At 47.8% G+C, this 23,203-nt stretch overlaps 1 protein-coding gene and 1 long non-coding RNA gene across 4 annotated transcripts; one reads left to right on the forward strand and one right to left on the reverse strand.

Annotated features, from left to right (window-relative positions):
- Nucleotides 1–166: 166 nt before the first annotated feature.
- On the forward strand, nucleotides 167–8,762 carry LOC120677649 (zinc finger CCCH domain-containing protein 55-like). 3 transcript variants are annotated; one of them, XM_039958818.1, is made up of 6 exons: nucleotides 184–390; nucleotides 1,048–1,162; nucleotides 1,800–2,135; nucleotides 4,975–5,487; nucleotides 5,948–8,273; nucleotides 8,378–8,762. In XM_039958818.1, exons 4-6 carry the CDS (start codon nucleotides 5,069–5,071, stop codon nucleotides 8,405–8,407), a joined length of 2,775 nt encoding a protein of 924 aa, XP_039814752.1. In that variant the 5' UTR covers nucleotides 184–390; nucleotides 1,048–1,162; nucleotides 1,800–2,135; nucleotides 4,975–5,068; the 3' UTR covers nucleotides 8,408–8,762. The 3 variants fall into 3 exon arrangements, with proteins under 3 accessions (XP_039814753.1, XP_039814752.1, XP_039814754.1); XM_039958819.1 differs by lacking the exon at nucleotides 1,800–2,135 and having other exon boundaries at nucleotides 167–390; XM_039958820.1 differs by lacking the exons at nucleotides 184–390; nucleotides 1,800–2,135 and adding an exon at nucleotides 591–642.
- A 5,634-nt stretch (nucleotides 8,763–14,396) lies between these two features.
- On the reverse strand, nucleotides 14,397–18,969 carry LOC120677650. Its single transcript, XR_005676393.1, has 2 exons — nucleotides 18,219–18,969; nucleotides 14,397–14,647 (listed from the first exon to the last, which is right to left on the reverse strand). It is a non-coding gene; the product is annotated as an uncharacterized LOC120677650 (long non-coding RNA).
- Nucleotides 18,970–23,203: the final 4,234 nt, after the last annotated feature.

Consider the following 23,203-nt stretch of genomic DNA (forward strand, 5'->3'; position numbering starts at 1 on the left):
GTAGCAAATCCCGGCCGCACAGTGACATGCAAGCCATGCAAAACCGAGCTGGATCCGGAGTGAACGAGTTCGCAAGTTCGATGGGCTATATGTCTGATTTCTAAGTTGAGGTGCCACGGTGCATTTTTACTGTAAAATAAAATAAAATCCCGTCACCCCGCCCCGCAGCCCTAACGAACCGAGCCGCTCTCCTCCCCGTTCCCCTCTCTCCGCTGACCGCCGCCGAAACGCCACCACCCGCCTCCGCCTCCCGCCGCCGCCGCCGCCGCCGCCTCGCCTCCCCGCAATTGGCCGTCCTGCTCCCCGCCCTCCCGCTACTGGGCTGGCGTCGCGGCGGTGGCGCGGAGTGGAGATCCGCCCGCGCTCGGGGCTGGGCGCCTTCGCCAGGCGGTAAGGAACCCTACCCTTGCTTCGCTTCCTCCTCCTCCGTTACCCACCCCCTCCGCGGGTGGAATATTCCTTTTCCCGTCGCTGCCAAGTTAGCTTTTGTCTCGAATCCGAGATTTTTTTTTTGGCACCTCGCCTAGGGGGGAGGCTTCCGAGATTTGCGCTAGGGTTTACGCGCTCTCCCCGCGTTTATGAAAGGGGGGAGGGTTTGGATTCTCTGGGGGTGTTTCCTTTTCGCTGCGGATGGGGATACGGGTAAGCTAATGCGCTTCTAGTGGTAGGCTGTGTTGTTGTTAAATTTGTTTCAGTTCTTCTAGTGGTAGGCTGTGTCTTCAGGATTTGGGCCTTCGCATTGTGTTACGAGACTGCCTTCGCTTGGCTGGTTCCAAAGTCTCCGCCTTTGCAATTGAACCCGGTGCAGAGTATCCTGTTCACCCTATCCCTGTAGAGTAATCGCTAGACTGTTTTTTCACCGCATTATGTTGAATAATCAGTTTTGCTGGCAGGCTATGCCCCTAAATTTGGCCCTGTAGAGTAACCACTCCTAGTTAGAGTATGATGTCTTTTCTGTTTCGAGTTTTTTAGTCTTCAGTTTGATGCGTCATATGATTAATTTGAAATCTTCCACGGTTTAACAAGCTGATTTGCCTTATTTGTCAGATGGACAGTAAGCGGTGTAAGGTGTCATGATTCCTGGCGGGTGATCAGGACCTGTAGTGCTGTTCTGAGTCTTACTGAGTTATCATCTCAGGATCACTGCTGAGTACAGTTTCAGGTTGGTACCTGTGTTAATCTCTTGTCTCGGTTCTTCCTATGTAAACAAGCACATAATGTGATTTTATGTTTCATGGTCTGATTACTAGTTTGTTCAAACGGGATACTCTACGATGCTCTGTCTGCCATTGTTCCTAAAAGAAACTACTCTTTCTGGATAATACGTACTTACCAGTTTATCCAATACGCCATTATAGATTTGTCCGTATCAACCGGTATTTTTGCCTTCTTTTTGCTGCCTTCATTTGCGATTATCATTGATTTGGCTGCTGTCAGAAAATAGTCTGTACTCTTTAGTTGTCATCTATTTCACCTTAGGAAACGTAAAAGCCGCGGGTGCTTCACTTTCTTAAAGCTTAGATGCAGCAGCCAACTATTAACAAACTGTCGTTGTGGATAATGTCAATCTTTCAATGACACTTCTCGTAAAAACTTACTGACTTAGCAACCCTACTTTATTTCTTTGTCTTTTAGAGGAAACTGGTAACATTGGTCGGTCGGTACATGGTTAGGGGGTTAGGAAATTTAACCTTGTTATAAGGTTGTCATGTGCCTAGAAATGTCACAGGGAGATGGTTGTCGTAGCGAGAAAACAGAAGGAATTCATGGGAGCTGATAGAATTATCTTTCTCATGCAGGAAGGATTTTGTAAATGCCACTTTTTGGAGTTACTGGCCTTTTGGTTTAGCCCTCAAGACTCTAGCTAGCAATTATCTAAAGAAACAAATGAAATGTTAATCGCCACCAAGTTGGCAAAGTTGTCAGAAAACAGCAACTGAGGGAGAAACTTCACTGTAATGCTAACAATAGCAGTGCCCTGCCCAGATCATGACAATCAGAGCCCGTAGCAACTGAACCTTAAGTATCCACCAAGTTTGGCAAAACTGCTGGAACTCAATAATTGGGGGAGAAAACATTGATGCAACTTGTTGATGCCCAAGATTTCTGCAGTTGCTGCTTGATTTATTTTCTTGGTAGGCAGGACTTAATTTTGTAGATGTATGCCTTGTCAATGTAGAAAGCATACCCTGTGGCCTGTAGTCCTCTTGTTATCTGTAAGATGTGTGGTCTATGTGAGTTGTAATGACATAAGTTGCAGAAAAGAAATTTCTTTGATGTGTCTCGGGAAACTCTCATTAAGGATATCGAGCATCGCCTACGAAGAGTGACAAGTGTGACCAAAACCAATTTGGGTTCATGCCTGGAAGGTCAACCATGGAGGCGATTTTCTTAATACGACAATTGATGGAGAGATATAGGAAGCAGAAGATGGACTTGCACATGGTCTTCATTGACCTTGAGAAGGCATATGACAAAGTACCGAGAAATGTCATGTGGTGGGCCTTGGAGAAGCACAAAGTCCCAACTAAGTATATTACCCTCATTAAGGATATGTACAAGGATGCGACGACGTTTGTCCGGACATGTGATGACAACACCACTGACTTTTCTATTAACATAGGCCTACACCAGGGGTCAGCATTGAGCTCTTATTTATTCGCTTTAGTGATGGATGAGGTCACAAGGGATATACAAGGTGAGATCCCTTGGTGTATGCTCTTTGTTGATGATGTTGTGCTAGTTGACGAGAGTAGGGCAGGGGTTAATAGGAAGTTAGAGCTGTGGAGACGCACGTTAGAGTAAAAAGGGTTCAGACTTAGTAGGACCAAGACCGAGTACATGATGTGCGATTTCAGCGCGACTAGGTATGAGGGGGAGACGTTAGTCTAGATGGGCAAGTGGTGGTCCAGAAAGATACTTTTCGGTATTTAGGATCGGTGCTACAAAAGGATGACGACATTGATGAAGATGTTAGGCATAGAATTTCAGCTGGCTGGTTGAAATGACGGCAAGCTTCTGGCATCCTTTGTGACAAGAGGGTGCCACAAAAGTTAAAAGGCAAGTTCTATAGGACAACAATTCGTCCGGCGATGTTATACGGTGCTGAATGTTGGCCTACAAAAAGGCGACATGTCCAGCAACTGAGTGTAGCAGAGATGCGGATGTTGCGGTGGTTTTGCGGGCACACAAGGAGGGATAGAGTACGGAACGAAGTTATTCGGGATAGGGTCGGGGTGGCACCAATTGAGGAGAAACTTACCCAGCATCGGCTGAGATGGTTTGGACATGTCCAACGAAGGCCTCCTGAGGCGCCGGTGCGTAGTGAGGTTCTTGAGCGGGTCGATAATGTAAAGAGGGGTAGAGGTAGACATAAACTGATGTGGGATGAGTCGGTTAAGAGAGACCTTAAGGATTGGAATATCTCTAAAGAGATAGCTTTGGATAGGAGCGCTTGGAGACTAGCTATCAATGTGCCTGAACCTTGAACTTATTTCTTTCTGGTTTCATCTCTAGCCTATCCCAACTTACTTGGGAAAAAATGCTATGTTGTTGTTGTTGTCTCGGGAAACTCTCTGCCGAATGAAAATTGATATGTTTGTGACAATCCTGGTTGTCGAATTGCCTGTATGAAAGTATTCTGTATAAAATTCTGTGGTTGACCATTCAGCTGTTAACTTTTGCCATCCAGATTGCTTGGCTTTAGCTCCTGAAATTGTTGACATTGAAGATGCAACCGGTAGTCTTAAAAAACAAGAAACCACAAGAAGATGCAACCCCAGTCTTAAAAACAAGAAACTGTAAAGATAAGTAGGAAATTTGATCAATTAACTAATGGAATGATTAATTAATCATTTGAAACATGCATTGCCTACAAGTCTACACTTGCAAACAAGGCATTCATTCTATTTTCCACTTGGCACTGTTGCTCCGTGTATGATGGCCCCATGGATTTTGCTTTGTGTTTCCTACAATCCATGTTAATGTGGTTGCTCCGTTGCATGGTAGACGATCTCATGGTGCTACTGCTGACTAGGTACTGACTTAGATGCTGCTTTATCTTTACGTTCTTGAATTCTGCCCATTTCCAATCATGCTTAGTGGTTTTTCAGTTGGTGATGAAGTCTGGTGTTGAAGGCTTTGAGGGCTAGTCATGGGATTTTGAGACACGGGGTCTGGTTTTAGTCTTGACATGAAAGACTTATGATCCACTAATAAATTCAGTTGACATATTGTAGGGGAAAATATTTGTGTTGACTGGCAACATCCTGCCAATGGGATGTTCATAGTTAAATACTTTAAAATTGGCTTGTTTTTTTAATGGGAACTGTACAAACTACGTGCGCGGGGGGGGGGGGGGGGGGGGTATATACAACTAAACAAAGAACATAACCAGAGAGGGGGTAAGCTGATTAGCTGAAGGAGGTTTATCCAGCTAAGGAAAACCGCTCTTATTTCTTCACTGAGTCTGTGAGCTTGTAGGATGCTTTCATCAATGAAATGTTTTTTTTTTTTCCAATCTTGCAAGCTCGGCTGGCTTTTTTCAAAAATGAGATTGTTCCTTTGCTTCCAAACTTGCCATGCTCCAATTCTGAATGTTTCCATATAAAAGGAGTTTGCAAAGTTCATTTTGGCTGAAGCCAACATTTTGAAATAGTATTGTTTTGGAAAGGGAAATTGTAAAACTTGGCTGAAAAATATATCTGTCTCCCAGATGTATGACCATTTGTCTCTTGTTCCTTCCTGATTTGTAGTTCTTGAATTATGCCTTGGAGCTCTGTGTATTCCTGATGCCTGATATTCGTCACAGTTTTGATTTGAAGATTTAGAATCTTGGGCCTTTATGGGATAATTCCATTTTCATCTTCCTGTCAGTTACTTCTGGTTTTATGCCTAGCTTCTCAAGCTTCTATTGTTGTAGCAGTATGTTATTTGATTAATTGTAACCATATACATGTTCCTTGACTATTTCAGAGTTTCAGAAGAATTTTTGCAAGAGGAAGGAGAAAATTGCACTTGAAACTACTTGACATCCATATCTTTTTCATAATAGTAAAGAAGGGACAGAATGTCTGGTGACAGTAGGAGACAGCGTTCCAAGTGGGATGCGAAAGAAGGATCTCATGATATAGTTGAGATCAGCGAAGATGAGTCTCTTCCTGATAAGACCAGTGTTGACCACGGTGGTGCTGGACATGAGAAGGAACATGCTGATGGGTTCAATAAAGATACCAAGGAATTGCAACCTAAGGCACCCTCTGAAAGATCACAACCTCTTAGAGTGGCTGATGAGCGTGATAATAATGAGTGGAGCAAGGCAGCTGGTAACCAAGGCATGAACAGATATGCAGATGACAGAAGACGCGGTGATGGATGGGGTACAGCTCGTAGTCGTGGTTATTCTTCTAGGGTGCCTTCTGATACAGATGCATGGAGGCCTCGCAGTCGCAGTCCATCACCAAGAGGGGTTTGGAACAGATCACGCAGGTATGATGGAGCAAGTAACTAATTTTATTGACTGTGCAAGTATTGGCATTTTGGTTATGTGTTCCCTGCATATAGTGTGTAAACAGCTTGAGATGCTATTTTTGGGTCAATTTTTTATTATGGAAGCATGTAAGATGGAATTCACGAGCATTATATAAAATAAATGAAGTTGAGGCCAACATTTCTGCGTTTGGTTTCCTGTCTGACCACCTATATTTGTACACAAGCAACAGGCTGTATCCTTACACTACCAACTAGTAGCAAGGAGTTGAGAAATGTGGGCCTTGATGATATCTGTACTTGTGAAGAATCTATGTTATCCAGTTTTAATCAATTTGATCTAGAAGATGGTATACTAACTTAAGAGTCAGTCACAACATCTACTAGAATTCTATTATTTGTAAATTGTAATGTCATTGAAGGATTTGGTATACTATGGCATGTGTGTTTCTGTTATCAGGAATAGAAGTCGTTCCAGAAGCAGAAGCAGAAGCAGAAACAGGAGTCGGAGCAGAAGCAGGAGTATAGGGCGAGGCAGAGGCAGGAGCAGAAGTCCTTATTTTGCTGATCGTGGATCTGAGTGGAGGGTTGAGAGAGGCAGAACATCTGGAGGGCCTGCTCTTTCCTGCAGAGATTTTGTGGCTGGTAGATGCAGAAGAGGCTTGAATTGCAGGTTCCTTCATGAAGATGGCGGGCACAGGCCATTTGAAGATCGTTATCCTGCTGACCCAAGGGAAAGGTTTGGGTATCAGAACAAGGAGTTTATGGATTCAAGAGAACCAAATGACTATTTGCGTAGTAGGCAATCTCGAGATCATTACGATGATGGGCCGTGGGAAAGATCTGAACCCCGAAGGGATTATCGGTCTACTGAACAATGTTATAATTTTGCCAAAGGGAGATGTGCAAGAGGTGCTAGTTGCCGATTTGCTCATGGTGATTCTGGTTCTCATGGTGGATGGAGAGATGAGGCTAGGGAAAGTGCCCATGATAGAGGTGGTCCTGATTCATCCTATGTAAATAGGACTGAGCATCGTAGGGTAAATAAAAACCCTTGTAAGTTTTTTGCTGAAGGTCGATGTCGCCGTGGTGAAAATTGTTCATATCTCCACGAGGAAGCCCCCCATAGTCAGATAGGAGTAAGTGCACCTGATGAGCCTTTGAATTACAGTGACGGGCGTTCAGCAAGAGGAAACTACTCAAACTGGGGTGAACAAAATAATGCTATGCATACAACTCCTCAGATTTTATCCAGGGATGACAGGGAAAATCCTGTTTCTCAGAGTATTGGCAGAAATGATTCTAGTTATGAGTATGAAAGTCGGCATTCAAAAGATGCTGGAAAGAGCCATTTCCAGATTAGTACTCAGGAAGATTTTGGTTCACAAGTGGAAAATAAACATGAAGTTGCTGTTTCACAACAGCCACAGCTATTAGCTCCTGTCCATACTACTGCAGATAACATGAATAATGTAAATGTACCCAGCATGGGTGGTCAGAATGCTCCTGCAACACTTGGTGATTTGAGCATGCAGCCAGGTATGCATAGTGCTAATAGTTTAGCGGAGCAAAGCTTGGGCCAAATACTTCAGAGACATGATGAGATTCCTCATATTACTGGGCCATCAACTCTTCCAGTTGCCACCCAGTTGCAGAACGTTACATCCTCATTCCCTTTGAATAACCATGTGCAACAAAACAACTTCCCTGTACATCATAACAGGCAAGAGCAATTTGTAGTTCCACAAGCAGCTGCAAATAACTCAACTCCCAGCATGCAGGGCCAGCCGGTTGCTCCTCGTATGGGTCATGGCCAACATGGCTATGGTCTAGAGCCACAGGCACTGCCAAATTCCGCTGTGCATAATGGACATAATTTCAGTGCTGCTGGTCAAGTTCCACAGAATCTTCCAACAACTGTGCTTGCTGGGCAGAGTCAGGCAACAGTTGACATTCCTAGGCTGAGTCAAGACAGTGGTTCTCAAAGCATACAAAACATGCAGAATTTCCAGCCAGTTGCTCCAAATATGCAAAATCAATCCTTGCAAGGTTTACCTCTTGTGCCAACTTCCAGCTCAACTGATATGGTTGGAGTTACTGTTTCTCACAATGCAGCAAAAAGTGAAGAAGTTAGCCGCGTTACTGCATCCTTGGCACAATACTTTGGAAACACAGCTTTTGGTGCTGGTACAGGATTGCAGTCATCACAGCCTAATGTTAATTCAAGCCTCATGGCCAATTCATCTGCTGTACCTCCATCTGTTCAACCTAATCAGTGGCCCTGGACGCAGCAACAAACAGGCTTAGTCCAGTCTGGTCTCTCTGTTCCATCTGAACAGAAGCAGCAGCATGCTCCTCAGACATTCCAGATGCCTATTGCCGTCAGTAGTAGTAATGGCAATTCTATGCTCTTACCTCATGCAGGTGCGCCGTCTGGTCCTGCTGCTGCTGCTGCTGTTGCTTCGGTTGTCAATGAAACCATGCCTCCAGAAAGTAAGAAAGGAGAGAACAAAGATAGTGACGCTGAGGCTCATGAAGACGGTGATAATAAGAAGAGCAAGGACTCCAAACCACTGAAGATGTTCAAGGTTGCACTTGCGGACTTTGTGAAGGAAGCACTGAAGCCTACATGGAAAGAGGGTCAGATGAGCAGGGAGGTCCATAAAACCATAGTCAAGAAGGTTGTAGACAAAGTTACAAGCACAGTGGAAAATACGCCTCCAACAAAAGAGAAGATCGAGATCTACATGTCCTACTCCAAAGACAAACTGAATAAACTTGTACAGGTCAGCCCCAGGCCCCTCTTTGATCACCTTCTTTACTGCTCTGATATTTTCCATTGTGCACTCAACTTTATTTTCACCATATTCCTGTGCTGCATTGCTTGCAGGCATACGTTGGCAAGTATGCCAAGGCGTAACATTTCACCAATAACATTGCGACGAGAGTTCTCTGCCTGAAGTTGAAATTACTGGAAAGCGCCACATCTGTACTCGAAAGGTTTTTAGGGATTCTGTGAAGTAGTGGCGCTTCACCCCTGCGTTTGCTTGCAGTTTGAGATTTAGTGTATTGGTTGGTAGACACGTGGTGCCGCTGCTAGCGCGCGACGGCACCAACACCACACCAGTAACTTTTTGTAGACGATTTATCTGAAGATCGAAACTTTTTTTTTTTTGAAAACTTAAGATCGAAACTTTATGTAGCGAAGTATGCAAGGGTCAGATCGTTTTCATGAATGGGAAGCAGCTTACAAGCTGTGGTGTGTTTTGTGCTCACCATGCCTCGGAGCTTGTTGGCTTGTGCCAAACGCCCAAACCCCAGCTGGTTACTGTCTCAATTTCGTTTTTTTTGTGTGTCAGTGTTGTGCTGATTGTGATAGGTAATTACAGAGATTAATAACGTGAGGATTACCGTCATCTGCCTGTGTTGGTTGAGTGCAGAGTGCAAATAAACAGCTTTCAAGGGCCTTCGGTTAAGTTGCGCCCGCGGCCCAGTATGTGTGGCCCAAACATGCACAAGGCCTGCCTTTTTGGTTTTGGGTCTTCTATGCAGCCCAGCGTGCCGAGCACGGCCCATTAGATTGTCCTCAACTCCTTTTGAGTTTCCCCCAAATCTTTGCTTACATACCTTGGGGGTATATATATAATATCATCCTCCTATGGTCGTCACTCCCCATCAAGTATGTAGTTTTGGTCATAGCTAGCTCAACCCTTGCTATCATTCTTTCTTGCCACAGGAAATCCAACCTCTCACTTTGTCACTGCTGCCCCAGGAAGAAGCTGCAAGGATCGGATTAGCATATGCATGTATACTTTTTTTTAAGATGGTCCTTTTATAACTCAACCGTTTTTATTTACATGTTGTATTAAGTTTGTTCTACATCAAACTTAACTAATTTTGATCAAGTCTATAGAAAAATATAGCAACAACTATATATTCTATCCAACATATACACTATTAGCATAAACATTATGGTGAATTCTATGTAAATGTTATTATTTCTTTCTATAAGTTTGATCAAATTTTGTCAAATTTGACTTAGGACAAACCTAATTGGACATGTATATAAAACAGAGGGAGTAATGGAGCCCAAGTGGGTGTGATGGCAGCTAGTAGTAGTACACTTCCAGATGAGTGAGTTTGACCTTAATTACCTGCAAATTAAAACTCGTGTATACTAAAGAATATACTTCATCCGTATTGGTAAAAGAAGTCGTTTTGGATATGTTTTGGGTCAAATATTGGAAATATTAATCATCAATAATTTTTAAATTGTTGAGTTTGCAAATGTGAAAATTATATAAATAGATTTGTCTTATAAAATATTTTCATAAAAATATACATATCTCACTTTTCTATAAATATTTTTATAATAATAAGGAGTCAAAATTATGTTTTGAAGACCGTGTTGTTGTCCTAAACTACTTCTTTACCAGCAAGGAGAGAGTACATGAGGACTTGTATGTCAGTATGCACGTGTATCCTTGGCTCGTTATTCCCTGTCCCATGTGTACATGCTGGCGCAGAGGATCGGATCGGACGACCGCCGCCGCGCCCGGCGGGGAGATCGATGGATCGATCCAATCACGTGCAGCATGCATCATGCAGCGCGATCGAGATTAGTCACCAAATTAATTAAACAGCTAGCACATCATCATCACAGTCTAATTAAACAATGTCATCTCTATCTTGGGGGTACGCATCACTTCCGTTTCAACAAGAAAGTAAGGGTGCGTTTGGTTGCTGGGTTGGAGTGGGTTGGGACGGGTCCAACCCAGTTAGACCCGCATTTGGTTTGGGGTTTGAGATGGGTTGTGTTCAACCCAAAAAATTATATTCCCTATAGATCCGGGTCGGAGTGGTCCATCCAAATCGAGCGGACCACTCCGACCCACTTGCACGCCGTCCTGCTCCGTCTCTCGGGCGCGAGCTGGGGCCGCCGACCTGCCTGGGCGAAGCAGCGGCACGCGGTGGCCAGCAGCGGGTGGAGGCGCGGGCAAGCTCGCCGGCTCTGGGACGGATAGGCGGAGGAACGGACCCGATGAAAGGCCCTTGTCTGGTTTTGGTAATTGAGTGACAACTTAGGTGGACTAATAAGTGTTTATGTTGAGATACACAGGAAATTAGTCCACACAAAGACACTAGTATGAGCAACATGTGCCATGGTGGAGAAATGGCTAAGGAATTGATGCTATGCTCATATAGTGTGATCGAGGAGCTCATTGCATATGAGACATGACATGGAGTCATGTGACCAAAGTGGAGAAGATCAAGATAATGCTTGGCTTGATGGACCGGTTGCAATGGAGAAGGGCAAGTCAAGGCTTTGAAGCGATGGACCGCGAGGCGGTGAAGCTTGGGCAAGATTTGGCGCCAATGGACCGAGGCAACGGTGAAGAGCGAGCAAGGTCAAGATCGATGGACCAAAGAGGTCATGTGATGATATGGAGTGGATCATATCATTCAAGGAAGATCAAGCCAAGTGTTGACTCATGAAGATGATCAAAAGGCTTGATGGAGTTTGGTGCTTGTGTGGCATCAATATTTGGAAAGATGAAATGGAATGCGCAAGGCAAAGGTATGACTTGTAGGGCATTTCATTTCACCGGTCAAAGGTTGTGTAGAGAAGTGCATGACCGGATTTAGGATAGATGGCCGTTCTATCAAGAGGGGCAAACTTGTTTGCATATCGGTCATCTAGTGCCACTTGAGCGATCTAACATTGCAATGTAGCTAGGATCGAGTGGCGTGGTGAGATCAAGTGAAAATCCTTTGAAAATGATTGTGAAATGCTAACACACATGCACATGGTGTTGCTCACGTGGTGGTGTTGGCACATTTGTAAAGGAGAAAGAGTTGGAGTTGATGTTGATCAACTTTGGGTTGCAACTAAGGTTGAGGGCTGACTGAGTAACGGCGGACAGTCCGCACACGAGGGGCGGACAGTCCGCGACCGTTCCAGAGAGCTTGCAAAGTCTCTGGTGGGCTCGCGGACGGTCCGGCCCAGGTGGGCGGACGGTCCGCCACTTTGTTTCAAAGTTGTACCAGAAAGGGTATCTCTCTGGTGGGGTTCAAAGTTGAACGGCGGACAGTCCGCCCATGGGACGAGGACGGTCCGCAGGCTAATCTTAGATTTGTACCAGAGAGGTTGTTTCTCTGGTTTGGGCTAAAAAGTGAACTGCGGACGGTCCGCCCTTGGGGCGCGGACGGTCCGCAGGCTAATTCGTTTTTTTGTCCAGAGACGTTTTCGTTTCTGGTGGGTTGCACGATGTGAAGGGCGGACGGTCCGTCCCAGGGGTGCGGACGGTCCGCCCCTCAAACTTTAAGTTTGTCCAGAGACGCTGTCTCTCTGAGTGCTCGGAGTGTCTGAACTGCGGACGGTCCGCCAATAGGACGCGGACAGTCCGCGAAAGCTCTAACGGTCGACTCTGACACATAATCATTGCAGATCTAGCCGTTGGGTTTGAATGGCGGACAGTCCGGTTTTTGTGAGGCGGACAGTCCGCGAGAACTCAGTTTTCACGGGAATTGAGTATAACGGCTAGTTTGGGGCCTCCCTCTATAAATAGAGGGTGTGGCCGGCCATTTGAGATGGCTGAGCACCTTGGGGACTTAGTGTCCATATGTGAGAGTGCTTGAGAGCCCTCTACTCACTCTAACTTGATAGTGATCATCCGATTGAGTGAGAGAGCGATTCTAGTGCGTTTGCGTTGAGAGATTGCATCGAGTGGCACTAGGTGATTGTGTTGCAAGCCGGTGCGCTTGTTACTCTTGGAGGTTGCCACCTCCTAGACGGCTTGGTGGCAAGAGGCTCCGTTGAAGCCCGCAAGAAGTTTGTGCGGTGCTCCGGAGAAGAGTTTGTGAGGGGTTTTGTGCTCACCCCGCGGGAGCCGCGAAGAGTAACTCTAGTTGAGCGAGACTTGAAGAGCAACAAGTGGTTCGGCCGGATCATGTGCTAGAGCTCGGTGTGAGCACTCCACGTGGGAGAGTGTGACTTGAGAGTCACCACTAGCAAGAGGATCGGCGGCAACCTTGGAGCTTGTCTCAACGGGGATTAGTTTGGTGGCAACCAAGTGAACCTCGGGATAAAAATCACCGTGTCAACTTTGTCTACTCTTCTCGGTGGTTTGCGTTCTCCAAATCACAAGCATTGTATTTACATTCTTCTATATCTTGTGCTTGTGTAGTTGCTCTCTAGTGATTAGTTAGCTTGTGTAGCTTGCTAATCAACTTCTTGCTTGTGTAGCTAGAAGTAGAGATCCTAGTGTAACTAGTTAGCTTGTGTAGCTTAATTAGTTGCTCTTGCTTAGATTGTGTAGCTAAGCAAGTTGAGCACTTGGATTTGGATTGTGTATCCTTGTCCTTGAGCATCTAGTGAGCTTAGGTTTGGCTTTGTGCTTTTGCTCATTAGATTTGTTTAGGAGCTCCCCCGGTTTGTGAAGTACTAGTGCTTAAGCTTGTGTGTCTTGGCATTAGAATTGTTAGGAGAGCTCTTACTAGCTTGGCACTCCATTTGCTTTGTGTAGGATCCTTTTTGGAGGTGCCTTAGAGTCATAGTTAGAGGGGTGAAGTCTTGGCTAAGCGAATAGTTTCAATTCCGCATAAGTTTCGGTTAGCCGGCGTAATTAATTTTACAAAGGACTATTCACCCCCCCTCTAGTCCGCCATCTCGACCCTACACCCGAGGCAGCTCGCCCAAGCGGAGCAGCGGCGCGCGACGGGGCCAGCTATGGCAGAGCGAGGCACAGCGGGGAGCTCGGGTCGTGGCGGCTGGCTTCGGCGAAGGGGCGAGATGCGCTGGGGGGAGCGTGGCCCGTGGCGGCCGGCAAGGGTGGAGGAGTGGCGCGGCGGGCGTGCTCGTCCTGCGGCGGTCGGTTTGGGCGGAGCAGCATGCCAGCGCAGGAGCACGCGGGAGCTTGCGGCGGCTGAGCTCGCAGGAGCTTGCTGCGGCCGAGCGAGGCACGGCCAGCTCGGGCGGAGGGGCTGCACGAGCTCAGGCGCGACCGAGCTTGTCGACGCGGAGGCGGCCGGAGGAGCGGGCAAGCTCGCCGGCTCTGGGGCAGATCGGCGGCGCGCTCGGGCGGGGCGGGGCGAGGCAGAGGAGCGGGGCGGGGCGAAGACAGGGGAGGGCCAGCGGCGCGGCGCACGGGGTGGCCGAGCGGATGGCACGGTAGAGCTCCAGTGGAAGACAGGGAAGGAAGAGGAAGAAAGTGAGTGGAGGGACCGACATGCGGGTCCCGCAAAAAGATGACTAATGGTGTGCAATCTGTTATCTCAACCCACAAATCTAGACTTCAAACCAAACAGAAAATTGGAACCCATCCAACCCTTTAACCAAACACTAGGTAGGTTGAACCCAACCTAAAAAAATAGGGATGGACCCAACCCATCTCCAAACCAAACACATGCTAAGGAAACTAGAAATATTGGCGCGCTAACACCACGCCTGCAGGTAATGTGCCTGAGGGCTCATTTGCTATAGCATAGAATGTATCGGACATGGCATGATGGTGGGTGACAGGGCAGTAAATAGACTGACAGGAAGTAGACTGCCATGATGAATAGACAACTCTGGCCCTGTTTAGATCTTTACCTGTAAATCCCGTAAACACAAAAAAACATCACATCGAATGTTTTGACACATGCATGGAGTACTAAATGAAGTCTATTTACAAAACTTTTTGTATGGATGGGCTGTAAATCGCGAGACGAATCTAACGAGCCTACTTAATTCATGATTTGCAACAGTGATGCTGCAGTAACCATTCACTAATTATGGATTAATCATGGATTAATTAGCATCATTAGATTCGTCTCGCGATTTACAACCCATCTGTGAAAAATGTTTTGTAAATAGACTTCATTTAGTTCTTCAAATTAGCAAGATTCCATCGCAATTTTTTTTTGCGTTGGGACTAAACATGGCCTCTAATTTGTACTATTGAAAATAAATGTGATAGTTCTTTGTTCATATACAACAGGTGAGCCTCGTCAAACTTAATAGATGGCGATATCTAACAAGAAAAAAATACTGCAAATGATCATTTTCCTAAACATTCTTGATCTGAAGCACGAAAAAAGGTGCATGCAGCAAACTATCTCGAAGTAGAAACTCTATGCCTTCGATTAGCAAGCAACACAACATATAGAGAAAAAAAGCCTGCACCAAATGTGAGATTTTCGTGAGATATCCTAAGTAGGAATTGTAACACTTTGTAATAACAACATAATCAATTAAACTAACCACAAAAATATTATGGAAATATATCACAATCTAAAAAATGATAGTCATTTAAATTTGTCCAAGTGATACATCGAATCATGAATTACCTTTGATGAATCAGCAACAATGCACATGTAAACTTGTAATATACACAACTAATGGAATTGAGTCAAATAAATAAGGAAGGATCAAACCATTGTTAGATGAACTTTTCAGTAGTATGCTAATGCCAAACCCCCAACATCAAATTAAACAATGGAGATAAACCTGTTTCACCAATCCACTACTACAAAATTTACCCCTTTGTTTTATGTATTTTGGAAGGATAGGCTGCTTTAATCACATAGTAACACAGGGGCAACACCAACTTCCAATAAAAAACTTAAGATCAAGCAAAGCGAATGTGCATGGGAGAAAATAATTGGTAATACTTATACAAAACTATCTGATATTTGAGTGATGCATGGGAGAAAATGATTGGTAATACTTATAATGTAGGTTCATATCTACCACTGACAATCGTATTCAAAGGCCTAAGGCACAAGTGCAGGAGGAAGCCACTGAAAATAGAATCAATTGCCAATAGGCCATAAGCACTTTGTTTCTTAGACTCATAATGATAACATTGCCAAGTACATAAAAATAATGATAATTACTGAATATGACAGTTATGATACTGGTATCATGATCACTATCTTAGAGCATTTCAATTGAATCCATTCTAAGCAGTAAACATATCTCCTCCCCTGTGAAAAGGCATTGAAGATGTGACCACATCTTTGCAAGCATTAAAGCTTAGGCTGAGACAAATAAGAGGAAATAAATGCTTATTTATCTTCAAGATGATATTCCAAGAAAATATAATTTTTCAAAAGAGAAATTTTGATAGACCTCTCATGTGACTAAAGAAAGATATGGTGGGTCTTAAACCCTGAATGTTATCATGTTGATAGGCTAATTGCGCCAAAAGCAGTTACATCTAGACCAAAACTGGTCATATTTGGTATCTCACAAAACTGCATGCACTTTCTTCAGGTATGCATCACATTCACTCTTTGTGACATAGAAAAAATAGAGTAGAATTAGCAAATGCAATTTGATAAAACATAAGGTACATGTATGCAACTTAATAAATACAGGAAGGTGAATAAGATATTCAAGAGCTACAGATTTATACTAACAACTTTATCTATTTTTAAATAAGCTACCATCGTGAACATGACCACACACAAATAATAAGCAAATATCATTTATTTAGTGTCATAGCAGGAAGAAAAGTAGACATAAAGTAACATAATGGAAATATAGATGTATATACAGAGAGAACTAACCTTGAATTTTGAAAAGAAGTTGTGCGATAAAAAAAAAGTTTCTGCATAAGAATGAAGAAAACCAAATGGATTCGCACATCCAAATCTAGCAGCCAATATGTGACAACCTAAATTGTGTTATCGTAGCAGCTAAATTTTATGGCAAACAATGAAAAGGAATCAGTTTTCAGTCACTGGTGTCACTAACAATTGGCGTGTCAGAGGTGGCTTTTCTTTGGATTATTGCTGACACCAGAGATTTTGGTTACAAAATCCAAACACACTACACAAAACACCTTTTTTTTGAAATAATTTCCGGTAGCAGTTCACACTTCACCAAGAATATTTATGTTTAAATCCATAAGGGCACTGATCATGGATTATCCACTAAACAATTATTTAGGACATGGGAAATATGGGAATGAAGCAATTGTTGCATATGTAAACTAATGTCCGTGGTGAGTTTACGGGGAAATGCCAAAAGACAGGTATATTCAACACACGCATAACTGAACCTTGTAGCCTGGACGCCTCGCCTTGGCCACTGCTCCGCCCCGCTGCGGGATCTGAGCGGCGCACTCGAGCAGAGGCCCCAGCATGGAGAGGGAGGGAGGGAGGGGGCGGCACCTGGACCCACGCGGGCCTCCACGGCCGCCGCCGCCGCCGGCCCAGTGTGGATCCGGCCGCCGCCGTCGTGGCCCCGCGAGGAGGAGGCCGGAGACGGAAGAAGGTCGCGCGGCGGCGATGTCCTCGCGGTCGGTGACTTGGAGCCTGGAGGAAGCGCAGACGTGGGGGAGGCCGGAGGAGGCCGGAGCGCCGCCGCCGGAGGAGGAGCAAGAAAGCCGGTCGCCGCTCCTGCAAGCTCGCCGTGCGCTGGAGTCGTGGCCGCTCGCCGGCTGCCGCAGCCCTAGGCGCACCGCAGCTCGGCGACGGACGACGGCGCGCGCGGAGGGAGTGGCCACCGGATCTGGCCGGCCCTTTCCTCCGCCATAGCCGATGCCCCGTGGTCCTCTGTCTCCGCGGGCGGGCAGGCGGGCGAGCGGATCCGCCCCGGAGAGCTTGGGAGTGCGCCGAGCATGGGGGTGGCGTTGGTCGCCGCCGGAGAGGAGGAGGGAGGAGGAGGCGGCGGATCCGGCTGCGGCAGATCTCAAGCAAGCTCATGTGACTAAAGCAAGATATGGTGGGTCTTAAACCCTGAATGTTATCATGTTGATAGGCTAATTGCGCCAAAAGCAGTTACATCTAGACCAAAACTGGTCATATTTGGTATCTCACAAAACTGCATGCACTTTCTTCAAGTATGCACATCACATTCACTCTTTGTGACATAGAAAAAATAGAGTAGAATTAGCAAATGCAATTTGATAAAACATAAGGTACATGTATGCAACTTAATAAATACAGGAAGGTGAATAAAATATTCAAGAGCTGCAGATTTATACTAACAACTTTATCTATTTTTAAATAAGCTACCATCGTGAACATGACCACACACAAATAATAAGCAAATATCATTTATTTAGTGTCATAGCAGGAAGAAAAGTAGACATAAAGTAACATAATGGAAATATAGATGTATATACAGAGAGAACTAACCTTGAATTTTGGAAAGAAGTTGTGCGATAAAAAAAAAAGTTTCTGCATAAGAATGAAGAAAACCAAATGGATTCGCACATCCAAATCTAGCAGCCAATATGTGACAACCTAAATTGTGTTATCGTAGCAGCTAAATTTTATGGCAAACAATGAAAAGGAATCAGCTTTCAGTCGCTGGTGTCACTAACAATTGGCGTGTCAGAGGTGGCTTTTGGATTATTGCTGACACCAGAGATTTTGGTTACAAAATCCAAACACACTACACCAAACACCTTTTTTTTTTGAAATAATTTCCGGTAGCAGTTCACACTTCACCAAGAATATTTATGTTTAAATCCAGGATGGTGTATGGATTTAAACATAAATATTCTTGGTGAAGTGTAAACTAAATATTCTCGGTGAAGTGTAAACTAAATATTCTTGGCGGTAGCAGTTCACAGTTCACACTTCACCATCACCATCATGGATTATCCACTAAACAATTATTTAGGACATGGGAAATATGGGAATGAAGCAATTGCTGCATATGTAAACTAATGTCCGTGGTGAGTTTACGGGGAAATGCCAAAAGACAGGTATATTCAACACACGCATAACTGAACCTTGTAGCCGTGGACGCCTCGCCGTGGCCACTGCTCCGCCCCGCCGCGGGATCTGAGCGGCACACTTGAGCAGAGGCCCCAGCATGGAGAGGGAGGGAGGGGGCGGCACTTGGACCCGCGCGGGCCTCCACGGCCGCGGCCACCGCCGGCCCCCGGCCCCGTGTGGATCCGGCCGCCGCCGTCGTGGCCCCGCAAGGAGGAGGCCGGAGACAGAAGAAGGTTGCGCGGCGGCGATGTCCTCGTGGTCGGTGACTTGGAGCCTGGAGGAAGCGCAGACGTGGGGGAGGCCGGAGCGCCGCCGCCGGAGGAGGAGCATGAAAGCCGGTCGCCGTCCCTGCAAGCTCGCCGTGCGCCGGAGTCGTGGCCGCTCAGCCCTAGGCGCACCGCAGCTCGGCGACGGACGACGGCGCGCGCGCGGAGGGAGTGGCCACCGGATCTGGCCGGCCCTTTCCTCCGCCATAGCCGATGCCCCGTGGGCCTCTGTCTCTGCGGGCGGGCAGGCGGGCGAGCGGATCCGCCCCGGAGAGCTTGGGAGTGCGCCGAGCATGGGGGTGGCGTTGGTCGCCGCCGGAGAGGAGGGAGGAGGAGGCGGCGGATCCGGCTGCGGCAGATCTCAAGCAAGCTCACCAGCGGCGAGGGGGCTGCGAGGCCGACAGAGAGAGGAGGCTTGGGGGCGGCGCGCCGTGGAGAGAGGGGGGCAGGGGTGGATGGGGAAAGAAAAAAGAGGAGAGAAGAAAAGTGAGAATGAGTGATGGCCTCGTGTCTTCGATTCGATGAAGAGGCAAGGACGTCACCCTGGACTCGTTGCGAGGAAGCAGCGGCTGTCTGTCCTGTCCTGCGCGTAAGGCGAACGAGAACGGTCGGAGTCGATCGGTTTCGTGGCGACACCCTGTTCCTCCATGCGGTACTTTTTTTTTTGCATGATGTGAGTCACACGCGGCGCAGCAGGAGTGGGCAAACAGCTAAGAGGCTCCCGTAGGACTCTTTTTGGTTAGTGATGTAGATTTACATATTGAGTAGTGGATTAAGAGGGATAGAATCCCAAAGTCACTTGTTTGAATCAAATCCTCCGGTTTTCAGATTAACCGTCCTAATCCGATCTCGGGCGCTGAAGACTCGACAGAGGCCGCACAGGCCGTGATGGTGACCTATAGCTAGCTTGCTAGGCCTAGATGAATGGCCGGGTAGGTGAGAGCATCCTAGCGGATTGGAAGCAGATTAAATGTCGAGGAAGAGAAGTGAGAGGATGAGAGAGAAGCAGATTTCAACATAAAAACCAAAAAAATTTATGAGAGACACGTGGACCATATATTAACGATGAAAAACTAACTACTATATGAGCGGGCTATGAGATAAGCTGCAAGAATCCTTATAGCCAGCAGCCGAGTGTATTATTAGTTTTGCTCTCTGATGGAGCGCATCAAGAAGCCGGCAGCAGCCCAATAAAGGTGGAATCCAATAACAACACATGGACTTTGTTCATTTGAACATGCGCATTCGTTGTATGTAAATGAAGCTTGATTAGCTAGACACCACGCACTGATCCATGAAGTGACAGATGACCCATTCACCAAACGGCGTACGAACCACGGTGCTGCCTCTGCCTCTCACAGTCTCACCTCGATCTCTCTGAGTCTGCTGGGAGTAGGTGTAGTACCAGATGCTGACCTGGGCGGCCGTGATGTCTATATCTAGCTAACAGATCGATACGTACGTAAGGTGTGCCGTCAGAGGACCGGAGCCTGGTCGATCTGTAGTTGAATTCTCTGCTGCTGTTCTAGCTTGACCAACGACTACTATACTTGTTGCCAACTGAAAGGCCAGGGACACGTGCGTGCAGAGAACGAATTGGAGTAGCTATAGCCAGCGTGCCGCCTCCTCCGTTGCCCGGAGCAGCAAAGGTTGCCATCCTACCCGGCCCGGCTGGAAGTTGCTAGGAGGGTGGCGTGAGGCTACTGCTCGATCGGGACCAAACGCTGTCGTTCTCAAGGCCGGCCGGCCGCCCGGGAGATTTCATTTGGTGGGAGCTGACAGGTGGGGCCTGGTCAATTGCTTGCTTGCTCCGACATATCCTGTATGTACTCACACGATGCATTCTATTTTTTCTCGTTTCCCCATCAAGCGGCTAAAAGATTGTTTGGATGGAAGGGCTAAATTTTAGACTATATCATATCAAAGAAAATATTAATATTTAGAACTATTAATAAAGTCTAATTACAAAGCTAATTGTAGAACATCGGGGCTAAACTGCGACACGAATCTAATAAGGCATATTAATTCATAATTAGTGGATGGTTAACGCACCATCACTGTAACAAATCATGAATTAATTATGTTCATTAGATTCGTTTCATGAATTAGCACTCATCTTTGTAAAAAATTTTGTTAACAAATTTTATTTGATATAAGATTACTTTTAATGTGACAGGGGCTAAAAAGAAGCCCCTGAAAACAAACAGGTTCTAAGGGTGCTACTAGCCTAGCCTAGCTATTACTACGGAGTACATGTATGCTTGTTTACCTTACATCTTGTAGTTTACTAATATTTACTAGGCCAACAACGCGCTTCGCCGCGCCCCGTCTCTATCCCATGCACTCCGCTGATGTAAAAGCAGAAAGGAAAAAGAAAAAAAGAAAAAAATCTCTCTCCCGCACCCCCATCTCGAGCGAGCCTTGCTCCTCCGCCGCGTCGGCTCTCTCCGGCGGCGGAGGGCGGCGGCCGGCCGGCCGTCAGCGCAGCCCTCTTCCCTCGCCAGCCTCCAGCTCCCTCCCTCCTTCCTCCCGGCCTAGAGCTCCCTCCCTTCTCCCTCCCGACCTCGAGCTCCCACCTCCCTCTGCAGCATGGCAATGGCAGCGGCCATGGCGGCGCGGAGGCCCACGCACGGCGGCGGCACGACGAAGGCCCGCGAGCGGCGGCGGTCCGGTGGAGGCCCGCCTCAAGCTTGTCCGCCTCAAGCTCAGCCGCCTCGAGCTCGGTGGATCTGCGGGCACGGCCGGCTCTGCTCCCTCTCTCGCGGCGGAGCTCCTCGCGGCTGAGCCGGGGCTACCACGGCGGAGCTCCTCGGCTGCGCGAAGCGGATCCGGGCCTCCCTCTCTTCCTCCTCTCTCACGCCAGCCACCCCGCCCGTGATCTCCCCGTGCCACCACTGGACCAAGCGCCACCGGCCGAATCCAGGCGCGGCTGGCCGGATCCAAGCGCTACCAGTCACCGCGCGTGCTCGGGCGGGGCGTCCTCGAGAGCCGCATCCAGGAACCGGCGCCTCCGCCTCTGCGTCCTGGAACAGGCGCCGCCGCTGGCCCTCCCCACCCGCCTCTCTGCATCGGCCTCGATTCGGTGGGTGTGGCCCTGGCGGAGAGCGGCGTGGCCTCTGGCCGACTCGGCGGCGCGCCGGTGCGTCCATTGGGCGCCTCCGCCTCCTCGTCCAAGCGTCGCCACCAAGGCGAAAATGAAAAGGGGCGTGGGGAGAAGCCGCGGCGGCCCGTGACGTTGGGCTAAGCGGACCGACCCTGGCGAGGACCCGCGGCATGGGACGACACCCAATCCAGGAACAGCGTCGGGCGTCTCTCGCCACGCGTCACTCTGTGGAGGCACAGTCGCTGCGAGGGGTTCAACTCCAGGGTGTATAGTCTATACTATAAAGGATGAAAGAATTGGATACAATTCTCACCAAAATTATCCTACCCATTCCTCTCACAAAACAACTTTTGAAGGCCCACATGTAAGACAATTAGTTTCACAGCGCCGGGGCAAACCGAAAAAATGAAGAGCTGGAGAATGATTCCGCCAAAAGTAAAATTGTTTTGTCACCGCACTCTCCTTTACCCGCTCCGCGTACCCACCCTTGCGATTGCATTACCGGATCCGATCCCTCCCGCAAATCACGCCGCACGCTCATCTCTTCCTCCCTCTCCCCCATTTCTTTCCTTCTTCGAATCCTCTCTCAGCGATTTATCTCCTCGCACACTCCTTCTCCCGTTGGCCTCCTTTCCTATTCGCTCGATCCACCACAAGAAACCGCATGGACGTGATGGTGAGGGCGAGCCTGGTGAGGAGGCGGGTGACGGCCGCAGGGGGCGGTTTGGGCGTCGCCGGAGGAAAGAGACGTTGTGGCGGTCGGCCGCGGGGCGGTGGGTGCATGGCGGCCACCCCCTTCTCCTTCCTTCCCCCTCGATGTGTGCCCCCCTGATCCGCAGCCCCTACATGCCGCCACCTCCTCCTTCCCTCCAAGATGTGCGCCCGACCTAGGTGGGCGAGGAGTTGGAGGGCATGTAGGCGACACGTGCGACGACCTCGCGGAGCCAGGGCCAGCGGATCCAACTGTTGCGGAGGAAGGGATGGAACCGCCACGGCAGCTGGAGGTCGGGACAGCCGATCCCCACCCTTGACGGCCCTGCCGCCGCATCGGGGATGCTCAAGGTCGGCCCCCGCAGTCGCTCCTGTCCCTGACTTGCCCGACGGTTCCTTGGCGACACTCTTCCCAGGCACCAAACTGCCCAACCATCACTACTCCGGCCTCCCTGGCATGCCTCCGCCCTCCTCGTTGGCGTCGCGGGGGGGGGGGGGGGGGCACAGTCCAGCGAGGATGCGGGCGCCGCCCCCGCTACACGGCTGCCTTTCACTCTGCCATCCCCAGGTCTGCTCCGTTCAAATCCACAGATTTTTCCAATTTACATCTCATTCATCCCATGCACACCAGGTGCTTGTATTATTGTCGAAACCGTCTCTCTAGATTTTGACCAATCTTGCCTTCAAGCATTTGCTAGCATTATCTTGTGTGCCAAGTCAATGACATGATTGGTGTTCCCTACTCCACAAAATAACTCGAGAAATATTCTTTAGCATTTTCCGCTGGAAAGGAGCGGGCGGTTAATGATTGTTATTTGCCAGGCGAGCCGTCTCAAGCTGTTGTTGTGCGCTGTGCTGCCATTGAGTCGCCATATCCAGCAGTGAAGGGGAGGTCTGCCTCAAAGCTTCCAGTGTTTGC

The sequence above is a fragment of the Panicum virgatum genome, chromosome 6N (assembly GCF_016808335.1).
Source record: "Panicum virgatum strain AP13 chromosome 6N, P.virgatum_v5, whole genome shotgun sequence".
In the NCBI taxonomy this organism is placed as follows: domain Eukaryota; kingdom Viridiplantae; phylum Streptophyta; class Magnoliopsida; order Poales; family Poaceae; genus Panicum; species Panicum virgatum.